This window comes from Canis lupus, chromosome 30, assembly GCF_011100685.1.
Source record: "Canis lupus familiaris isolate Mischka breed German Shepherd chromosome 30, alternate assembly UU_Cfam_GSD_1.0, whole genome shotgun sequence".
Taxonomy (NCBI): Eukaryota; Metazoa; Chordata; class Mammalia; order Carnivora; family Canidae; genus Canis; species Canis lupus.
Window position 1 is genome coordinate 9,006,085 of NC_049251.1, and position 23,151 is coordinate 9,029,235.

A 23,151-nucleotide genomic window follows, 5' to 3' on the forward strand; every position below is an offset into this window, starting at 1 on the left:
CCCATTCACTTGATTAAAGGGGTTTTGTTCTTTTTCTTTCAGGCTGGGAAGACCACTGTGACTATGTGGTGACTACAGTTCTCTTATGACTGAGTTTCCTACCAGAATCATGGAGGAGAAACAGCAGATTATATTGGCTAATCAAGATGGTGCAACAGTGGCAGGAGCAGCACCTACATTCTTTGTCATCCTGAAACAGCCAGGAAATGGCAAAACTGATCAAGGAATTTTGGTTACTAATCGGGATGCCTGCGCTTTGGCTAGCAGTGTGTCATCACCAGGAAAATCTAAAGGGAAGATTTGTCTTCCAGCTGATTGTACTGTGGGAGGAATCACTGTCACCCTGGATAACAATAGTATGTGGAATGAATTCTATCATAGAAGCACAGAGATGATTCTGACCAAGCAGGGAAGACGCATGTTTCCATACTGTCGTTACTGGATAACAGGTTTAGATTCAAATATGAAGTATATCCTTGTCATGGATATATCTCCTGTGGATAACCATCGTTATAAGTGGAATGGTCGCTGGTGGGAACCAAGTGGGAAGGCTGAGCCCCATGTTTTGGGGAGGGTTTTTATTCATCCAGAATCTCCTTCCACGGGTCATTATTGGATGCATCAACCAGTATCTTTCTATAAACTCAAACTTACCAATAATACACTGGACCAAGAAGGGCATATCATCCTGCACTCTATGCATCGGTACTTGCCAAGGCTTCATTTAGTGCCTGCAGAAAAGGCTACTGAAGTGATACAATTAAATGGCCCTGGTGTCCACACTTTTACTTTTCCACAGACTGAATTCTTTGCAGTAACCGCTTATCAGAACATTCAGATTACCCAGCTGAAAATAGATTACAATCCATTTGCTAAAGGCTTCCGAGATGATGGGCTGAATAGTAAGCCCCAGAGAGATGGAAAGCAAAAGAACAGCTCTGACCAGGAAGGGAATAGTGTTCCTAGTTCTCCTGGTCAGCGGGTCCGTCTTACAGAAGGTGAGGGGTCAGAGATACAGCTAACTGATTCAGATCCTTTATTGAGGGGTCATGAAACATCAGGCAAGTGTTTGGAGAAGCCTTCTCTTAGTATGAAACGGGACTTTCTTGGTTTCATGGATATCGATTCAGCTCTTGGTGAAGTTCCTCAATTGAAACAAGAAGTTTCTGAAAGGTAGGTAATAGGTTTTCTGTTCTTAGAGATAAAAGGAAGATTATGGATTTAATGTATTGGTTTTGTCGACTACTGACTTGAGAAATTGATAAATGTAAGCTACTATCAGATATACCGTAAGTGCTTTCACATTTTGTGAAGTGACGCTTCATTTTTTTGTAATCAATGTCCTTTGGGTTTAGGATTTAGAATTCTAGGCAACTTAGATGGTTTTTCAGAATTAAGACCATTTGTTCATTTAGATTTAGAGTTTTAGAATTTATAGGTTTATGATTGTGTTGATCATGCATGACTATTACTTGGCAATATACATAGAACCTTTGATTAATTGGGGAAGGGAAAAGAAAAGACTTCCCAAATCATAACTGAAACACAACTTACCCAAATGAGGCGCAGAAGGGATTCAAAGTAAACTTTAAGAATTTACTACCCTGTGGCAGCTAATATCCACAAGTTGACTAAAAATAAGCTAAAAGTTCTTACATGTTAAAATAGCATAATATGCTGTTGTCTTTTTTTATTTGAACTTGAGTTTTTATTACTATTTTTTTTTTTAATATTTTATTTATTTATGACAGATACAGAGAGAGAGAGAGGCAGAGACACAGGCAGAGGGAGAAGCAGGCTCCATGCACCGGGAGCCCGATGTGGGATTCCATCCCGGGTCTCCAGGATCACGCCCTGGGCCAAAGGCAGGCGCCAAACCGCTGCGCCACCCAGGGATCCCTATTACTATTTTTTTTTAATAAAGATTTTTATTTATTTATTCATGAGAGACACAGAGTGAGGCGGAGAAACAGGCACTGTGCAGGGAGCCCGACGTGGGACTCCATCCTAGGCCTCCAGGATCACGCCCTGGGCTGAAGGTGGCGCTAAACCACTGAGCCACCCGGGCTGCCCTTTATTACTATTTTTTAATTAGAGACTTAATTTTTTTAGAACAGTTTTAACTTCACAGCAAAACTTGAGAGGAAGGTGTAGAAGTTTCCCACATACCCGCTGCTGCCACACATGCATTGCTTCTCCCATTATTAACACTTCTCATTAAAAGTAATATATTTGTTACAATTTATAAAGGTACATTGATACATCATAATCATCTAAAGTCCATAGATCACATTAGGGTTCATTTTTAGTTTGGAAAGATATGTAAAGATATCTGCACTGTTATAGTATCACAGTAGTATTTTCATTGCCTAAAAATCCTCTGCTCTACCTGTTAATTCTTCCCTTTCCTCCTCAACCTCTGGCAACTTCTGATCTTTTTATAGTCTCTATAGCTTTGCCTTGTCCAGAATGTCATATAGTTGGAATCTTACTGTACATTAACTTTTTGCATAGACTTCTTTTACTTAGTAAATAAGTATTCAAGTTTCCTTCATGTCTTTTTCATGGCTTGGTGGCACATTTCTTTTTAGTGCTAAATAATACTCCATTCTATCTATCAGTTTATCCATTCACCTACTAAAGGACATCTTAGTTGCTTCCAAGTTTTGGCAGTTATGAATAAAGCTACCATAAACATTGATGTTCAAGTTTTCCTGTCATTTGAGTAGATAACCAAGGAGCTTGATTGTTAGATCATATGGTAGGAGTAGGCTTAGATTGGTAAAATAATTCTCAAGCTGTCTTTTATTTATTTATTTACATATTTTTCAAGCTTTTATTTATTTTTTATTTAAATCATGTTTCCTTGATTTTCTCATTTCCCTTTTTTTTTTTTTTAAATATTTTTATTTATTCATAGAGACAGAGAGAGAGAGAGAGGCAGAGACACAGGCAGAAGGAGAAGCAGGCACCATACTCTGGGACTCGATCCCCGGTCTCCAGGATCACGCCCTGGGCTGCTGGCTGCGCTAAACCGCTGCACCACGGGGGCTGCCCTCAAGCTGTCTTTTAAAGTGGCTGTGCTATTTTGCATTTGAAGCAGCAGTGAATGAGAATTCCAGTTGCTCTACTTCCTTGTCAGCACTTGGTGTTGTCAGTTTTCTGGATTTTGGCAATTCTAATAGGGGTGTAGTAGTATCTCATTATCTTAATTTGTAATTCCCTGGTGATAGGCAGCGTGGAGCATCTTTTTTATTTTATTTTTTTTAGATTTTTATTTATTCATGAGAGACACAGATAGAGAAGCAAGCAGGCTCCATGCAGGGACCCTGATGTGGGAGTCCATCCTGGGGACTCCAGGATCACACCCTGGGCGGGAGGCAGGCACTTAGTTGCTGAGCCATGCAGACGTCCCAGGAACATCTTTTTCATACATTTATTTGCCATCTGTATATTTTCTTTGATGAGGCATCTGTTATGGTCTGTGGTGTTTTTGTTTGTTTGTTTTTCCCCAAAAGATTTATTTAGATAAAGCACATGATTGGAAGAGGGAGAGAGGGAGGAGAGAGAATCTCAACTAGGTTCTGCTCTGAGCACTGAGCCTGAAGCCTAATATGGGACTTAATCTCACCACCCTAAGGTCATGACCTGAGCCAAAATCTAGAGTTAGCTACTTAACTGACTGAGTCACTCAGACATCCCTGTGGTCCATTTTTGAATTAGATTTTTTTCTATGTGTTTAAAGCTTTTTTTCCTTTTTTTTTTTCTTTTGGTATATTTTGGAAGAGCAGCCCTCTATCAGATGTGACTTTTGCAAATATTTTCTCCCAGTCTGTGGCTTCTCTTCTCATTCTTTTGATAGCGTCTTTCACAGAGCAGTTTATTTTTATGAAGTTCAGCCTATTATTTGTTTCATGGATCTTGCCTTTGGTGTTGTATTTAAAAAGTCATTACCATACCCAAGGTTGTGTCTAGACTTCCTCCTCTGATCTCTTTTAGGAGTCTTAGAGTTTAGTGTTTTACATTTCAGTTTATGATCCATTTTGATTCGTTTAGTTTTTGTAAAGGGTAGAAGGTGTGTGTCTAGATGGAGTTTTTTGCAAGATGTCTTGCCATTGCAGTATCATTTGTTGAGAAAGATGATCTTTGCTCTGTTTTGTCTTTTGCTCATTTATCAAAGATCAGGTGACCATATTTATGGGGGGGCTATTGCTGGCCTCTCTAGTCTGTTCCATTGACCTATTTGTTCTTTCACCAATACCACAAACTTTACTGTGTTGATTACTTTAACGTTATAGTTAGCTTGAAGGTGAGACGTGTCAGCCCTCCAACTTTGTACTTCTTCAACATTATGTTGGGTGTTGGCTATTCTGGGTCTTTTCCTTCTTCATATGACCATAGAATAAGTTTATCAGTATCCACAAATAACTGCTGGGAGTTTGATTGTGGTTGTATTGAATCTATAGATCAAGTTGGGAAGAACTGATGGCTTGACTAAATTGAGTGTGTCTGTTATGAAAATGGGATCTCTTTCCATTTATTTAGCTTTTTTTTTTTTTTTTAAGATTTTATTTATTTATTCATGAGAGAGAGAGAGAGAGAGGCAGAGACACAGGCAGAGGGAGAAGCAGGCTCCCCGCAGGGAGCCCAATATGAGACTTGATCCTGGGTTCTCCAGGATCTCGCCTTGGGCCGAAGGCAGTGCTAAATTGCTGAGCCACCTGGGCTGCCCATATTTAGCTTTTTATTTATTTATTTTTTGGCTTTATTCAAATTCAAGCTACTTAACCTATAGTGTATTATTTTTGGGGTAGAATTTAGTGGTTCATCAGTTGCATATAAAACCCAATGCTCATTACATCCAGTGTAATTACACTCATTACTTCCTTAATGCCTGTCACCCAATTGCCCCATCCCTCCACCCACCTCTCGTCCAGCAACTATTTGTTTTCTATAGTTTAGAGTCTCTTATGGTTTGCCTCCCTCTTTGTTTTTAATCTTATTTTTCCTTCCCCTGTGTTAATCAGTTTTGTTACTTAAATTCCACGTATAAGTAAAATCCTGCGGTATTTGTCACTGACTGGCTTATTCCACTTAGGTTAATACACTCTAGTTTCATCCATGTCATTGTAAGTGGCAAGATACCATTCTTTTTATGGCTAATACTCCATCGTGTGTATATGTGTATACACACCCAAACCACATCTTTATTTAGCTCTTTAATTTCTTTATTTTTGTGGCTGTTTTTATTTTTTATTTATTTTTAAATTTGGTGAGCTCTGGGCCCAGTGCGGGGCTTGATGCATGGCCCTGAGATCAAGAGTCTCCATGCTCTACTAAGTCAGCCAGGTGCCCCAATCTTGTACATATTTTGTTAGATTTATACTTAGGCATTTCATTTTTTTTTGTGATAATGTACATAGTACTGTGTTGTTTTTTTTTTTTTTTAAAGATTTTATTTATTTATTCATGATAGTCACAGAGAGAGAGAGAGAGAGAGGCAGAGACACAGGCAGAGGGAGAAGCAGGCTCCGTGCACCGGGAGCCCGATGTGGGATTCGATCCCGGGTCTCCAGGATCGCGCCCTGGGCCAAAGGCAGGCGCCAAACCGCTGCGCCACCCAGGGATCCCTAGTATTGTGTTTTTAATTTCACATTCTTTTTAACTTCAAATCCATGTGTTCATTGATGGTATATATAAGGGATTGACTTTTGTATATTAAGCTTGTTTTCTTTAACCTTGCTTAAATATCTTACTAGTTCCAGAAGTTTTTTGTCAACCTTTTGGATTTTCTCCCTAGATGATCGTGTTCTTTGTGAACAAAACAAGTTTTATTTCTTTGCCCCCAACCAATCTGTATGCCCTTTATTTCCTTCTCTTGTTCTACTGTATTAACTAGGATTTCTGGTATGATGTTGAATGGGAGTATAAGAGGAACCTTGTTCCTGATCTTCTTGGGAAAGTTGGTATTTTCTCACCATTTAGTATGATGTTAGCTTTAAGTGTTTTGTAGATATTCTCAATCAAGTTGAGGAAATTCCTTTCTATTCTTAGATTACTGAGTTTTTAAACTTTTAAAAAAGATTTTATTTATTCATGAGAGAATAGGCAGAAACCCAGGCAGAGGGAGAAGCAGATGCAGGACTCAATCCATCCCGAGCCAAAGCAGATGCTCAACCTCTGAGCCACTCAGGTTGCCCCAGTTTACTGAGTTTTTATTGCAAGTAGGTGGTGGATTTTGTCAGAATCTTTTTCTCAATCTTATTGATCTGGTCTTTTGAATTTTTTTTCCCCCTCTTAAGTTTGGTGATATGATGGATTACATTAATTGATTTTCAAATGTTGAAGCAGCCTTGGATACGTGGGATAAATCCCATTTGCTCAAGGTGTCTTAATTCTTTTATTTATTTATTATTTTTTCTTTTTTTTAATTATTTTTTTCTTAATTCTTTTTATACATTGTTGGATTCAATTTGCTATTGTGTTTTAGATTTTTGCATCTTTGTTCATGAGAGATGATGGTCTTGTCATTTTCTTACATCTTTGGTTTTGGTATTAGGTTAATGCAGGCTTTATAGAATGAGTTAGAAAGTTATTCTCTTATATTTTCTGAGAGAGATTGTAGTGAATTGATATAATTGCTTGCTTGAATGTTTGGGAAAATTGACCGGTGAACCTGTCTGGGCCTGGTGCTTTCTAATTTGGAAGGTTACTAGTTATTGATTGAATTTCTTTAGTAGATATAGTTCTGTTCTGATTATAGGCTTTTTTTTTTTTAAGATTTTCTTTATTTGAGAGAATGTGTGTGCATGCACATGTGCACTAGCAGAGGGAGATGGAGTGGGATAAGCAGACTGCACTGATCACAAACCCCATGTGGGGCTCCATCTCAGGACCTTGAGATCATGATCTGAGCCAAAACCAAGAGTTGGACACTTGACCGAATGAGCCACCTAGCACCTCTATATAGTTCTGATTAATTTGCGCCCTCTTTTTTTTTTTTTTTTTAAGCTTGGCTAGAGGCTTACTGATTTTTTTTTTTTTTTAAAGATGATATTTTTAAGTAATCTTTCCACCCAGTTTGGGACTTGAACCCACAACCCTGCGATCAGGAGTCACATGCTCTACCTACTGAGCCAGCCAGCTGCCACTAGAGGCTTATTGATTTTATTGATCTTTTAAAGTAACAGCTTTTGGGTATTTCTCTTTGCTCAGGTCATTTAGGCTCTGGTAAAACTCTAGCAGGTTAAGCTTTGCTTAAATACTTTCTCTAGAGGTCAGGCCTCTTGTTAGGAAGAGTGCTTCCCCCTGCCCTGCAACGTGTGTGGGTTTTTTTTTGTTTTGTTTTTTGTTTTTTGTTTTTTTTATGAGAAGTATTTACTGTGATAACTTGGTCTAACTCCTGGTGAGTAAAACTCAAAAGTGTAGGGAGCACTTCAGTGATTGGGTTCAACTGGAGTTTTTAACTTTCAGAATTAATCACGTTGAGCCTCTAGCAATCTGTCAGTTATAATTCAGGTTTTTCTACCCTGGCAATGGTTCCTGAGGTGGTTTTTACTTGTTAGCCTCTGCTCCTTTAAAGCCATGACCCCCTTTATTGATTGACTGGTCTCTCTCAGTAGTTTGCACGGTGTCTTCACCTCTCTTACAGATCCAAGAAGAGTTGATTTTTCAGTCTGTTTAGCATTTTATTTGTATAGGACATAGTGGCAACTTCCAAGCTTCTTACGTGTGGAACTAGAAATCAGAAACTTGCCTTATTTGGAATGTTAGAACACAAGTACGGCAGAAATAAAACCCAGCGTAGTGTTTGTCCTTTTCTTTCTCGTTTTATTTGTATCCCATTAACAGTTACTATTCTTTGAGTTTGGAATCCCCATGCACATGAGTTCCCCTCTCGACTTGTTTATGGATAAATTAGTGCTTTGCTTTTTCTAAGGGTTGTTTTGGAGTGAGTGCTACTCAAGCAATTTTTTTTTTTCCATCAAGAGGGAAAGTTCTGAATACTGTAAAGTTTTTGCTTATTAACTGTGGTGTATTTTTATAGTTGCAGCTAGTGAATGCCATCTATTCACTATCTGATTTTCCAATCAGTTCTAACCATCTTAATTACCCAGCACGATTAAAAATTTGAACAGTTCACTACCAGTACCTTTAAGCTTATTATCCAAAAGGAGTTTAATCTATCTTTAGATAATGGATAATTTATTTTTATTATGTTTATTTTTTGAAAAGATTTATTTATTTATTTTAGACAGGGAGAGAAGTCCTGTGCACTTGGGAGCTGGAGTGTGTGGGAGAGGGACAGAGGAAGAGGGAAATAATCCTCAAGCTGACTCCCTGCTGATGGGGGGGTGGGGGTTGGCCCCTTGCTTGGGGTTCAATCCAAGAGCCTGGGATCATAACCTGAGCTGAAATCAAGAGTGTGTTGTCTGATGCTTTAACTGACTGAGCCACCCAGGCACCCCAGATAAGTTATTTTTAAAATTATCTTGGAAGCCAGGGTGAGGAGGGGTTTGTTAGCTGAAAGGGTCAGGTGTATTTCTTTGTTATAGACAGCAGTTTTTTGGTGTTACATGGTTGAGCTTTTGAACTTAATGGATCAAGAAAATGGTTCAGATTTACAAATACATAAATGCCTGTCACTGAAAGAAAAAAGAAAAACTTGAAGCGCATGCTCCAAGATACAGCATTATTTTCAGTTGTGAAAATATTTAGCTATATGCAAATTTTATCTCCAAATACTTGTTTTGGGAGCTCAGATTATTTTTAAGCAGGTGTTGGCTAAATCTGGCCTATTGCCTGTGTTGTATGTACATGACAGTATGTAAGGAGGGACTCTATGAGGCCTGCAAAGGCTTAAATATTTACTGTCTGCCTCTTTGAAGAAAAGTTTGCCAGTGTTCAATTTGTTGATTTTAAAGTTTTTTTTAGGGACGCCTGGGTGGCTCAGTGGTTGAGCATCTGCCTTTGGCTCAGGTCATGATCCCGGAGTCCCAGATCGAGTCCTACATTGGGCTCCCCACAGGGAGCCCGCTTCTTCTCCCTCTGACTATGTCTCTGCCTCTCTCATGAATAAATAAGTAAAATCTTAAAAAAAAAAAAAAAAAAAAAACTTAAAAAAATTTTTAAAAATTATACATACGTATTTTTATTCCTTGTCTCTCTTCTGAATCCACTGAAATATGATTACTCTCTATCATTCTGTTTTGTTTCAGTTAGTATCTTCAGTGAGTTGCTGTTCTTTTTTTTTTTTTAATATTTTATTTATTTGAGAGAGCATGAGCAGGGGACACGGGGCAGAGGGAGAAGCAGACTCCCCACTGAGTAGGGAGTCTGACTTGGGGCTTGATCCCAGGACCCTGGGATCACAGTCTGAGCTGAAGGCAGATGCCTAATTCACTGAGCAACTCAGGTGCCCTCCACCCCCCCATTGGGTTCTTTATTAGAGAATTTACTGACCATTATCCAGGTTTTGTTACATATGCTATTTTTTGACCGTTTCCTACTAGTTTAACTCTATATCATTTGCCTGATTCTTTATACCATTCACCTGATTCTCCTAACTTCTGATATTTCCTTTTTCCCCCAACCATCTTCATTGGTTCCTCTTAATATATTCAGCCATTTATTAAATAATGGAAATTCCAGGTATTCTGTTTTTAGGATCTGTGTGTGTGTGTGTGTGTGTGTGTGTGTGTGTGTGTGTTTGTTTTTAGGATCTTATCCTTGACTTTGTTTTCTGTTTCTATGTAATACTATTTTGGAAGTTAATAATAACTAATAATATATGTTTAGCTTAGATTAGAGTTCTTAGCTTCACACCTTTAGATCAACCTGGCTCCTGCAATTTATCTACAGTGTGCATTGTAATTGCCAACTCCAGCTAATTTTATTCATCTTAAGATCTTTTCTTTGGTATTAGCTATTATAGTCATTCAAATTGGAAATCTCTATATTGGGCAGCCCGGGTGGCTTAGTGGTTTAGCGCCACCTTCAGCCCAGGGTGTGATCCTGGAGACCGGGATTGAGTCCCACATCAGGCTCCTTTGCTTGGAGCCTGCTTCTCCTGCTTTGTGTCTCTGCCTCTCTCTCTCTCTCTGTGTCTCTCATGAATAAATAAATAAAGTCTTTTTTTTTTTAAAGGAAATCTCTATATTATTTTTGCCTCCCTCCACACATCCAGTATTATTCTGTTGATGGACCTTTAGATTGTGTCTGTTTTTAACTCTTAGTAATAAAGCTACTATGGATATTCTTGAAAATGACTAGGTGGACATGTACACTGATGTCTTTGTTACACATCTAGAAGAATGGCTGGGGCATAGAATTGCTGTACTTTAGTTTTAGTAGATAGTGCCATGTTTTTCAAAACGATTGTACCAATTTATACTTATATCAACAGTGTACAGGTACAGTTCCTGTTACTTCCACATCTTTGTCTACATAGTCTTTTTTGTTTTTATCTGTTTTGGTTTCACAAATTTTTGAGGCAGCTAATTTCATTATTGGATGACTCCTTATTTTGGGCAAGTTGACATTTGTATCTTTTTATCTTTGTGCTCCCTCTTTTGTAAGTTTGCCCCCACTTTTTTTTTTTGTAATTGTAGTTGTAGAGGGCAGAGTCAGTCCATATCCCTTTTACATGAGTGTCCTTTAAACATTTGAACAAAAAATTACGTACATCTGTTCAAGAGTTCTCTTCTTTATTTAGGCATTAACTAAACGCACTGACCACCTTCAGTTTTCAGATACTTTTCTAGGCCCCAACCAGAATAATTCCTGCCTGAATGATATTATCTTCATAATTCCAACCTAAACACTCAGATTCTCCAACTTTTCCATAGGTGGCATAGTTCTTAGTTATTTTTATGTTTGGTTAATTGTACACTGACATGAGTGTACCTGGAATCACTGGCACCTATATTTTTTTCCCAAAAAGGCACACCAGAATGCAAGTGAGAATGTTATTATAGAGAAGAACCACTCAGACTTAATAGGAAAGAAAAGATTAAGTCACAAGTATCAAAATTAGACATATATGAAAATGGTTTTGCAAGATAGTGTTCTGTGGTATAGAATCTTTTCTTAATCTCAAATGCCTATGTTAGGTGTTTTCAAAGGGCCACATTGGTACCCATAAAATGAATTTAATCAGGCCTCTTGATGGACCTTGAGATTATTTCAGTTGTTCAGCCATAATAAATAATAGAGCAGTAAAATTTCTCATGCACATATTCTTGGACACTTTCCCAAATACAAGGATCAATTCATAGGAATGGTACTGCCTGGATCAAAGGGTATACAGGTTTTAAAATTTGATTACCAAATTAGATTGCAGAAGTTTAAAACCACTTACATCTCCACCCATAGTATATGAGCATACTGACGTCTGTATTCTCTCTTTTGCTAACGTGGTAGTCCATAACACCATCCTTACTGCATACCATCTAACTGGTTTCCTGGTTGTTTCTCTTTTTTCTTCCTACAATCCATACTCTACTGAGCAGACTGAATGTTCTTTGAAAAGTGTGAATTAGATTATGTCCTTCTCTTTTTAAAAACCTTCAGTGGCTTACTATTATACTTAAAAGTCTCCTTGCCTTATCTCTTTGGACTTAATCTTGTACTATACTTTCTGAGTGTGTTATATATCAGCCACCTCAGTTCACCCATTTTCTTTTCATATTCCCTTAGCTTTAAATGCCTTAAGTGTTTTTGCATATTATACTGTTTGTAACCTCTCATCATTCAGGTCATTGCCCCCCCGCCCCACTTCTTTAAATCCATCATTTTATTTTTAGTGAATGTCTCTGTTTTGGTCTTTCAGGGTTTTTATAACATTCATCAACTATCCTCTCATTTGGCTAGTATGTACTCTGATTTTCCCACTAGCTTTTAAGCTTTATTGGAGTAAGGATCTTGTTTTACTTGCTACTGATTCTTCAATCCTAGAATGATAATTCCACACATAGTTAATAAATACCTGAATTTGTGTAATTTAACGAAAACCTGAATGGCGTCAGTGAAATGAAACTTCTGGAATGTTAGAAATACCATTTATGAACATTCATTTTATTTTTTTTTTTTTTACTACCTTGAATAATTAGCGGTATCTTTAACTTGTCATTTGATATGTTTCTGTCTAAGGCTATAATATAGTTAAGTGTAGTTTTAGGGGATACTATTTTACCTTTTGGAAATTAGAGTGTCTTATTGAGGGATGATGCTTTTACATTATTCTCTTTCCAGGATCTTTAGTTTCTCCTACTTCCTACCATTTCTTTTTTTCTTTTCTTTCTTTTTTTTAAAGACATGACAAAGTTTTTTCTTAGTCGTCTTTTTCCATTATAAACATTAAAAAATTTTTTTTAATTTATTTATGATAGTCACAGAGAGAGAGAGAGAGAGAGGGGCAGAGACATAGGCAGAGGGGAGAAGCAGGCTCCATGCACCGAGAGCCTGTCGTGGGACTCGATCCCGGGTCTCCAGGATCGCGCCCTAGGCCAAAGGCAGGCGCTAAACCGCTGTGCCACCCAGGGATCCCATCTTTTTCCATTATAATTTACCCTCCCCTCCCTTTTATTTGTGGCCAGTGTTGTTGATTGAGTAATCTCCACCTGTTGCCTGGAGTTCCTCACTTATTTCTTTCTCAATATCCCTTGCAGTCTACCTTTCCTGGTCACATTACTGTACTTACTCTCTTAAACATCATGTGTGTGATCCACTTAACAGATTGATCAGCCTGTTTATGTCTTGTTATCGGTATTCTGACAGTATTTAGTGAGCAAAATCTTTCATTTCTCTTTAGATAATGCTATCCTTATCCTTTGCTCCTTAGAACATTATCTTTTCAGCCTTCACGGTGAGTATTTTAAAAAATTATTCTGCTTTTTAATTCTTTATACCATAATTTTTAGTGCATTTTTCCTTGTGATTCTAACCATCTTATAGTGGTAACTTTCAAAGGGCTCCACTTTTAGAACTTTTTTTTTCATTTTTAGAACTTTTATCCAGCTCCATTATTTAGTTACATCAGACTATTATAGTTTATTTTGAGACTAAAAATTTTGTTTTTCTCTTTTGTTCTACTCTGCCATGTCTTACTGGTTCTTCTGCAGTATTTGAGATTTGTATTCTTATTTTTATAATCACTCTTGTTCAGATTCTTATCAATTATTCCTAAGTTATCTGTTATTTTTCTCTTTTTAGTCTCTCTTGCATAGTGCCACCAAATTTAACACTTTTTATCATTTCTCTAATCATTCTCTCATTTTCTCTTTATTATTGTGTGACTTACTAAATTGAAATGTGATATATACATACAGAACACCTAGATGAATATTCATAAATGGAACGTAATCATATCACCAGCATTAATATTACAAAAAATATATCTGCATACCAGGAGCCCCTCTAAAGACTTCTTTCAGTTGTTTTCCTTCCTTCCTGCCTAACAAGATGATCATTATCTTCTAACATTACAGATATTTTGCCTGCTTTTTTTTTGCCTGCTTTAATGTAAAAGGAATAACAGAGTACCATTTTTAGCTTTACATTTGTTTGTGAGAGTCTTCTATGTTGCTGCATATTGTTGTAGATTGTTTTATTCTCATTGCTTTGCAATATTCCACTTTTCAGATTACCACATTTTAGTCATTTTAATGTTAATGGGCATTTGGATAGTTTCCATTATAATTATTGCATTGACCATTTTAAATAGAGCAGTTATGAATATTCTGGTTTTGGTGTACATATGAGTGCATTTCTTTGGAGCATATACTGGAAATGGAATTGTTTAATCATATGATATACATATGTTTTCTTTTTAAAAAAGATTTTCTTTATTTGAGAGAGAAAGTGAGAGAGTGCACGCAAGCATGAGTGAGGCGGAGTTGGGGACAGAGGCAGAGAGAGAAATAGACTCCACACTGAGCAGGGATTCTGACTGGGGGGTTCCATCTCAGGACCCTGTGTCATGACCTGAATCAAAGGCAGACACTTAACCAACTGAGCCAACAAGGTATCCCTATATGTTTAGCATTAGCATAAGTTCTCACAGGGTTTTATTAACCTAGTCTTCAGTGAATAAAAATTGAGGTTGCTCAACATCTTTGCCAAAACTTAGTATATTTTTTCTTTTTTCTTTTTTCTTTTTAATATTTTATTTATTCATGAGAGACACAGAGAGGCAGAGAGAGACACAGGCAGAGAGAAGCAGGCTCCATGCAGGGAGCCCGATGTGGGACTCGATCCCGGGACCTCAGGGTCACAACCTGGGCCGAAGGCAGATGCTCAACTGCTGACCCACCCAGGCTGCCCTTAAAGTTTTTAAAATGTGTTTCAGAGCGACTGATAGGTCATATTTATTTGTTGCATTAATTATATACTAAACAAAAAAGGAATCCTTTTCTTTAAATGTAACAAATCGTTGGTTTTGCTTGATTTCTTAAGTAATCTTTCACCTCATTTATTTGGATACAGACTTCTTAGATGTATGAAACTTCAGGGTTGTTTGCAAAATCTTCCTGCCAAGACAAATTTTCATGTATTATGCATAAAGTTTTTTGGGGAAAATAAGGGGAGATATTTTCTGAGAACCTCTCTAACTGAGCAAATTTAATTCTTCAGGAAAATGTGAAAGCAAATGTTGCAGTAGCCGCCAAGATCTACCTTTATGAAGTTCTCAGATACTGAAAATAAATTCAGGTTGTGAGGTTAAATGAAAAGAAGATACGGATTTTTTCTATATTTCAGAAGTTAATGTCTTGAAATGTGAATATAATGAGAGAACTTCATTAAATGTGAATCCTCAATTACTTGATATAGAATGGCATTTCTATATGAACTTAATATAAAAACTGACATAATAAAGAGAGGAGAAAGAACTTGTCTTGTTAACCTTTTAAAAACAGATGAAGGAAACTGGATTGCAAAACTAGATTTATTGGAAATCCTTGAGTTGTCAAAACGAGTGCGTTTTATTTCTTGTTTTTGATTTTAGCTATTCTGACAGGTGTGAAGTATCATTATGGTTTTGATTTGCATTTCTCTGATAAGTGATACTGAACATCTTTTTATATGTCTATTGGGCATCTGTAGGTCTTCTTTGGGAAAATAGTCATATCTTCTGCCCATTTTTATTTGGATTATTTTTTTTTTTTTGGTGTTGAATTGTTAAGTCTTTTACATATTTTGGATTAACCCCCAGTGGGACATACTGTTTGCACATATCTTCTCCTATTCAGTAGGTTGTCTTTTTATTTTGTTGATGATTTCCTTTGCTCTGCAAAAGCTCTTTATTTTGGTGTACTCCAAGTAGTAGTTTAATTTTGCTTCTGTTTCTCTTACCAAAGAAGACATACCTAGAAAGATGTTTCTATGGCTAATATAAAGAGATAACTGCCTATGTTTTCTTATAGGAATTTTGTGGTTTTAGGTCTCACCTTTAGGTCTTTAATTTATTTTGAGTTTACTTTTGTGTATGGTGTAAGAAATGTGGTCCAAGAAATAAATGTTGGTGAGAATGTGGAGAAAAAGGAACCTCAGCATTGTTGATGAATGTAGCCTGGTGCAGTCAATATGGAAAACAGTGTGGAGTTCTTAAAAAAATTAAAAATAGAATTATATCCAGTAATTCCCCTACTGGATATTTACCCAAAGAACATGAAAATTCTAATTCAAAAGGTATGTGCCACCCTTAGGTTTATTGCTGCATTATTTACGATAGCTAAGATATGGAAACAACTCGAGTGCCCATTCGTAGGTGAATGGATGAATAAGGTATAAATATATACAGTGGAATATTCAGCCGTAAAAAATGAAATCTTACCATTTACAACAACATGGATGGATCTAAAGGATATAATGCTAAGTGAAATCAGAAAGACAAATACCATATTGTTTCACTCCTAATTGGAATTTATGAAAGAAAACAATTGAGTAAAGTAAAAAAGAAAAACAAAAAACCCAGGCTTTAAATACAGAGAACAAACTTGTGGTTGTGGGGGTGAGAGAGGTTGGTAGGGAGGATGGGCAAAATAGGTGAAGGAGATAAAAAATGGGGGGCAAATTTTTTTGTTATGTAACTTATTAAAAAAAAACTTAAAAAAAAAAACATAAAGAGGGGCACCTGGGTGGCGCAGTCAGTTAAGCATCTGCCTTTGGCTCAGGTCATGATCTCGGGATCCTGGGTTCGAGCCCCATGTGTGGCTCTCCACTCAGTGGAGGGTCTGCTTCTCCATCTCCCTCTGCTATTCCTCTCACTTGTGCTCCTTGGTTCTTTCTCTCTGTCAAATAAATAAATAAAATCTTAAAAAAAACCATATGAAGTTATTTTTTTTTTTTTTTTTACCAGTTAAGTGAAGTTTTTGAAAGGGGGAAGTTGGAGTTGTTTTAGCTTTTGTATTTAAGTCTGTAATCCATCTTGTCTTAGTTTTTGTGTATGGTGTGAGAATGAGGGTCAAAACTCATATATTTTTCCATGCAGATATCTAATGGCTACAATCATTTATTTGAAAAGATTACTGTAAAGATCCTTTTTTTAAATTAAAAAAAAATTTTTTTAAATTTATGATAGTCACACACAGAGAAGGAGAGAGAGCGAGAGAGAGAGAGAGGCAGAGACATAGGCAGAGGGAGAAGCAGGCCCCATGCACCGGGAGCCGGACGTGGGATTTGATCCCGGGTCTCCAGGATCGCGCCCTGGGCCAAAGGCAGGTGCTAAACCGCTGCGCCACCCAGGGATCCTATAAAGATCCTTTTAAGAGCCTTTAAAATGTATCATGTTTTGGAAAATCAGGTGACTGTATATACAGGTGATTCTACTTTTGGACTAAGTTTTGTTCCATTTGTTTATTCTTTTGCCAATACCATTTGGTTTTGAGGACATTAGATATAATAAATCTTGGAATCCAGTCGTGTAATCCTTCAACTTTTTTTTTTTTTTAAAGATTTTATTTGTTTATTCATGAGAGACAGAGGCAGAGACACAGGCAGAGGGAGAAGCAGGCTCCATGCAGGGAGCCCGATGTGGGACTCGATCCCGGATCACACCCTGGGTTGCAGGCAGCGCTAAACCTCTGTGCCACCAGGGCTGCCCAATCCTTCAACTTTTGATTGTATTTAGAAATACAATTGATTTTGTATCTTACTACCTTGCTGAATTCACGTACTAGTTTGTAATTCTTTTTTTTTTTTTTTTTTTAATTTTGTTTATTTATCAGAGAGAGAGAGAGAGAGAGGCAGAGACAGGCAGAGGGAGAAGCAGGCTCCATGCAAGGAGCCAGATGCAGGACTCGATACTGGGTCTCCAGGAGCCAGACGTGGGACTAGATCCTGGGTCTCTAGGATCACGCCCTGGGCCGAAGGCAGGGCTAAACCGCCGAGCCACCCGGGCTGCCCTAGTTTGTAATTCTTTTGGAATTTCTACATACACAATTATGTTGTCTGTGAACAAAATTATCTTAAGGGCTGGAAATATTATACCAGCTTTGCATTTGTGGGATAAATATTACTGGTTCGTAGTAACATCCTTCTTAATATTGTCAGATTCAGTTTGCTAGTATTTTGTTGAGGGTTTTTAGACCTCAATTCAGATGGATACTTGAGAGTTTTATTTCTGATATGTTGGTTTCTATCAGAAACATATCATATGTTGATTCTGTTTTTTTCACAAAACAAGTTGTAAACTTTTGCATTCTCCTGCATTTTTCTGTTTTTTTGTGCAATATTATTTTTTTCATTTTGTGTTTGATAGACTTCATCGAGGAAGACTTGGAGTTTTCTTTGTTGGCAGGTTTCTTTTTCCTTTCCTTTTCTTTTCTTTTTTTTTTTTTTTTAAGGATTTTATTTATTTATGAGAGACAGAGAGAGGCAGAGACACAGGCAGAGGGAGAAGCAGGCTCCATGCAGGGAGCCCGATGTGGGACTGGATCCTGGGATTCCAGGATCACGCTCTGGGTCAAAGGCAGGCGCTAAACCACTGAGCCACCCAGGGATTCCTGTTGGCAGGTTTCAAATCACAATTCAGTTTCTCTGTTTTCAGTTTCATTGTTGTTTTTCCCCCCCTCTCATCTTTATTTTCTTCTTTCGGTTTACTTCTGGTTTAATTTACCTATTTTAGAACAGGGATTGGCAGTTAAGACCTGTGGACCATATCTAGCTTCCCATTTGTTTTTTATGGCCTGAAGACTTAAGAATGATTTTTATATTTTTCAATAGGGAAAAAGAGTAGAAGAAGAGTACTATTTTGTCACATGTGAAAATTATATAGAATTCAGATTACGTTGTCCATTTGCTGGAAAAGTTATGCTCATTTGTTTATGTATTGTTCTTCTTTTATGGTATAGTGGCAGAATTGAATAGTTGTAATAGAGGCTATATGGATCTCAAAGCCTAAAAATTTTACCATTTAGCATTTAACAAAAACTTTATCAACCCCTAACTAAGATAATTGATTTTAGATCTTTTATTTAAAGCTATAAAGTTTCCTCTGAGTATTGGTTTAGGTGTCTTCTACAAATTTTGATATGCTGTTTGTTTTTTTTAAATTTTGATATGTTGTACTGATACTTGTTCCTGATTTGTAGCTTGATTCTATTGTTAGAGAAGATGTGACTTAAAACTTTTGAAATAGAAATTTTTGATTTTTTTAAAAAAGATTTTATTTATTCATGAGAGTCAGAGAGAGAGAGAGACACACACACACAGGCAGAGGGAGAAGCAGGCTCCATGCAGGGAGCCCAACGTGGGACTCGATCCCGGGTCTCCAGGATCACGCCCTGGGCCCAAAGGCAGCGCTAAACCGCTGAGCCACCTGGGCTGCCCAGAAATATTTGATTTTTTAAATATTTTATTTATTTATTTGACAGAGAAAGAGAAGGAGAGGGAGAGAGAGCTAGGGAGCACAGGCAGGGGAAACAGCGGAGGGAGAGGGAGAAAGGCTCCCTCCCTGTTCAGCAGGGATGTGGAGCTCAATCCCAGAACCCTGGGATCATGACCCAAGCTGAAGGCAGATGCTTAATGGACTGAGCCACCCAGGTACCTCTGAAATAGAAATTTATCATGACTTTGCTTTATTGTCTAGCATATGGTCAGTTTTGATTAATACTAAATGTACACTTGAAAATGTATTTGTTATATAGTTACTGGATGTAGTGTTCTGTAGTCTTAGGTAAGTACGATAGTATTGTTCACATCTTTCTCAATTTGTCTATCTATGATCTCTTGTCTGTTTTATTATTATAGTACTATGAAATTTTCTTTTGAGTATCTTGAAGCTATATGGTAAGGTATATTTTTAGGATTGTTGTCTTTGATGAATTGAGTTCATAAAAATTTTTATAAGTTCCCTTTTTATCTTGGATGGTACTTATGTTTTTTATTTATTTATTTATTATTTATTTATTTATTTATTTATTTATTTATTTATTTTTTGGGTACTTATACTTTAATTTCTACTTTGGTGTTATTGAGCCATCTTGGCTTTTTTTTAAATTTTCTGTTTAGAGGGTTTTATCTTTTTCCCCTTTTTTCACTTTAAATCTGTTCTGTTCTTGGATTTAAACTTGTGTGTGTTTAAACTGGGTTTGGTTGGAACTTTTTCTTTGTTCAGTGTTAAAATCTCTTGACTTTTATTTGGATTATTTTGTTCATTTACATTTATTTTTTTATTTTTTTATTTTTTTTTCATTTACATTTAATATTAACATTGATAGGGCTAGTTTTTTAAGCCTCGCACCTTGGTATTTTCTGCTTTTCTTCTGTGTTTTTCGTTATACTTCCTGTTTTCATTTGGATTGAGTGTTTTATATTGCACATTTTATCTATTGCACTTTAGGCAATGCCTCTTTTTTTTTTTTTTTAAATTATTTATTTATGATAGTCACACAGAGAGAGAGAGAGGGAGGCAGAGACACAGGCAGAGGGAGAAGCAGGCTCCATGCACCGGGAGCCCGATGTGGGATTCAATCCCGAGTCTCCAGGATCACGCCCTGGGTCAAAGGCAGGCGCCAAACCGCTGCGCCACCCAGGGATCCCAATGCCTCTTTTTTTTAAAAGTGGTTTTATTAATCTGCTTAAGTTACTGTAAGAAAATACCATAGATGGTGGCTTAAACAATGAAAATGAATTTTCTTAATTCTGGAGGCTGGAAAGTCTAAGGTAATGGTTTTGGCAGGGTTCTGTTTCTGTTGAAAGCTCTCATACTGGCTTAAAGACAGATGCTTCTGAGCTGTGTCCTCATGTAGAGTGGGGAGAGACCCCCTACCTTTATGACCTCATTTAACCTTAATTATGTCTTCAAGATTCCTTCTCCATGAACAGTCACATTGCAGTTAGAACTTAAACATAAGAATTTGGAAAGGACACAGTTCAGTCCATTGCAGTGTTGTAAAGATAATAATGTGTATCTTTAATATATAAAGTAGAATTCAATTAATTGTAACAGAACATGTACACACAGCTAATTATAAGGATGGCTCTTATAAGTCATGTTTTGTACATATGTTATAAATTCCCCAAACAGGGATGCCTGGGTGGCTCAGCGGTTGAGTGTCTGCCTGTGGCTCAGGGCATGATCCAGTCCTGCATCTGGCTCCTTGCGGGGAGCCTGCTTCTCTCTCTCTGTCTCTGCCTCTCTCTTCTCTCTCTCATGAATAATTAAAGAAAATCTTAAAAAAAAATTCCCCAAACATTATTATTTTACTTGCTTTAAACAGTAGTCAATTAAATCTAAGAAAAAGTGAAAGTGTTATAAATGCTCACATATTTATTTTTCATTAATTCCTGGATCCGTTTTCATGTTGGTTCATTTCCTGTCCATTCGAAGAACTTCTTTTAGTATATTTTTATTAACTTTCTAAAAATTGAGATTAATTCATCACCATAAAATTTACCCTTTTATTTTCATTTTTTTAAAAAGATTTATTCATTTATTCATGAGAGAGAGAGAGGCAGAGAGGCAGAGACACACACAGGCAGAGGGAGAAGCAGGCTCCACGCAGGGAGCCCGATGTGGGACTCGATTCCGGGTCTCCAGGATCAGGCCATGGACCAAAGGCCGCGCTAAACCACTGAGCCACCTGGGCTGCCCCCTTTTATTTTTTTTTTAATTTGTTTTTATTCTTATTTTTTTTAAGTAGGCTCCACATGTGGAGCCCAGTGCTAGGCTTGAACTCATGACCATGAAATCAAGACCTGAGCTGATATCAAGAATCAGACACTTAGGGACACCTGGGTGGCTTAATGGTTGAGGGTCTGCCTTCGGCTTAAGTCATGATCCTGGGGTCCTGCAACTGGGTCCCACATCGAGCTTCCTGTATGGAGCCTGCTTCTCCCCTCTCTGCCTGTGTGTCTCTACCTCTCTCTCTGTGTCTCATGAATAAATAAATAAAATCTTAAAAAAACAAAAAAGAATCAGACACTTAACTGACAGAGCCACCCAGGTGCCCCTAAAATTCACCCATTAACTTTATTTATTTATTTATTTATTTATTTATTTATTTATTTATTTATTTATTTATTTATTTATGATAGTCATACAGAGAGAGAGAGAGGCAGAGACACAGGCAGAGGGAGAAGCAGGCTCCATGCACCGGGAGCCCGATGTGGGATTCGATCCCGGGTCTCCAGGATCGCGCCCTGGGCCAAGGGCAGGCGCCAAACCGCTGCGCCACCCAGGGATCCCAAAATTCACCCATTAAATTGTATATTTTAGTGATTTTTTTTTTTAATTTATTTATGATAGTCACAGAGAGAGGGGGGGTGGGCAGAGACATAGGCAGAAGGAGAAGCAGGCTCCATGTACCGGGAGCCCGACATGGGATTTGATCCTGGGTCTCCAGGATCGCGCCCTGGGCCAAAGGCAGGCGCTAAACCGCTGCGCCACCCAGGGATCCCTGATTTTTTTGTATACGTATAGAATTATGCAGCCATGACCACAGATGTTTTTTTTTTTTTTTAATACTTTTTCATCACCCCAAAAAGAAACCCTTTGCCCTCTGTTAGTCATTTCCCATTTTTCTGCATCCCCTCCTCAGCCCCACCCCATCAGTATACAACCATAAATCTCCTTTTTGTCTATGGAAATGTCTGTTTCGGACATTGATATAAGTGGATTTATATATAATATGTGTTGTCTTTTAGCATAACTTTCTCAAGGTTCATCCATTTTGTAGTGTGTATCTGTACTTTGTTTCTTTCATTGCTGAAAAATAATCTTCTTTGGATATTGCACATTTTATGTATTTATTGATTAGTTGATAGACAATAAAGTTATTTACACTTTTTAGTTGTTATGAATAATGTAAGCCCATTCTTCCCCACTGAATTGTTTTCATACTGTTGGCAGTTGAAGACCATTTGATAGAAATGTGGGTATTTATTACTAGACTCCCAATTATGTTCATCTGGTCTCATATTGGCCATATGCCAATATGAACACACTGTTATGACTGTAGCTTTGTAGTAAGTTTTGAAATTAGGAAAAAAGAGTTTTAGAGAACTTCATTCCTATTTTTCAAGATTTTTTGGGGTTATTTTGAGATCCTTGAATTTTCATAAGTAATGTAAGGTCCCCTTGTGAATTTTTTACAAAAGTCCCAGTGGGATTTTGATAGGGGTTGTGTTGAATCTATGGATCACCTTCGGGGAGTATTGCTGTTCTACCAGTATTAACTCTTATAGTACATAAATGTATTTTTTATTTAGGTTGTTTTTAATTTCTTTCAATGATGTTTTGTAGTTTTCTGTGTACAAGTCTTCCGCTTCTTTCTTTGGTTCAGTTTGTTCCTAAGTATTTTATTCGTATTGATGCTGTTGTAAATGGAAATGGAGTTTTTTTTTCCTTTCATTTTTGATACTTCTCTTTTGTAGAAATAACATTTTTGCATGTGTATTGATCTTGGATACTCTTGCTAAACCCGTTTATTAGTTCCAGTAGGATTTTGGTGATTTCCTTAGGATTTTCTATATACAAGATCATATCATCTATGGATAGAGAATTTTACTTTATCCTTTTCATTCTGGATGTTTTTTATTTCTTTTCCTTTCCTGATCACCCTTGTGGAACCTCTAGTACAATCGAGTCTAAGTTGTGAGTGAGAGTTAACTAAATTCTTACCTGTTTCTGATTTTAGGAGCTAGTATTTC

The 23,151-nt window shown here is 37.2% G+C and overlaps 1 protein-coding gene across 9 annotated transcripts in view; it reads left to right on the forward strand.

Moving 5' to 3' along the window:
- MGA (MAX dimerization protein MGA) overlaps positions 1-23,151 on the forward strand; it is a 172,703-nt gene that overhangs the window by 78,456 nt on the left and 71,096 nt on the right. For all 9 annotated transcript variants that reach the window (XM_038580129.1, XM_038580128.1, XM_038580131.1 and 6 more), the window contains exon 2: positions 43-1,173. In XM_038580129.1, the coding sequence (XP_038436057.1) occupies positions 86-1,173 (1,088 nt within the window). In that variant the 5' untranslated portion in view covers positions 43-85. The remainder of the gene's footprint in view (positions 1-42; positions 1,174-23,151) is intronic.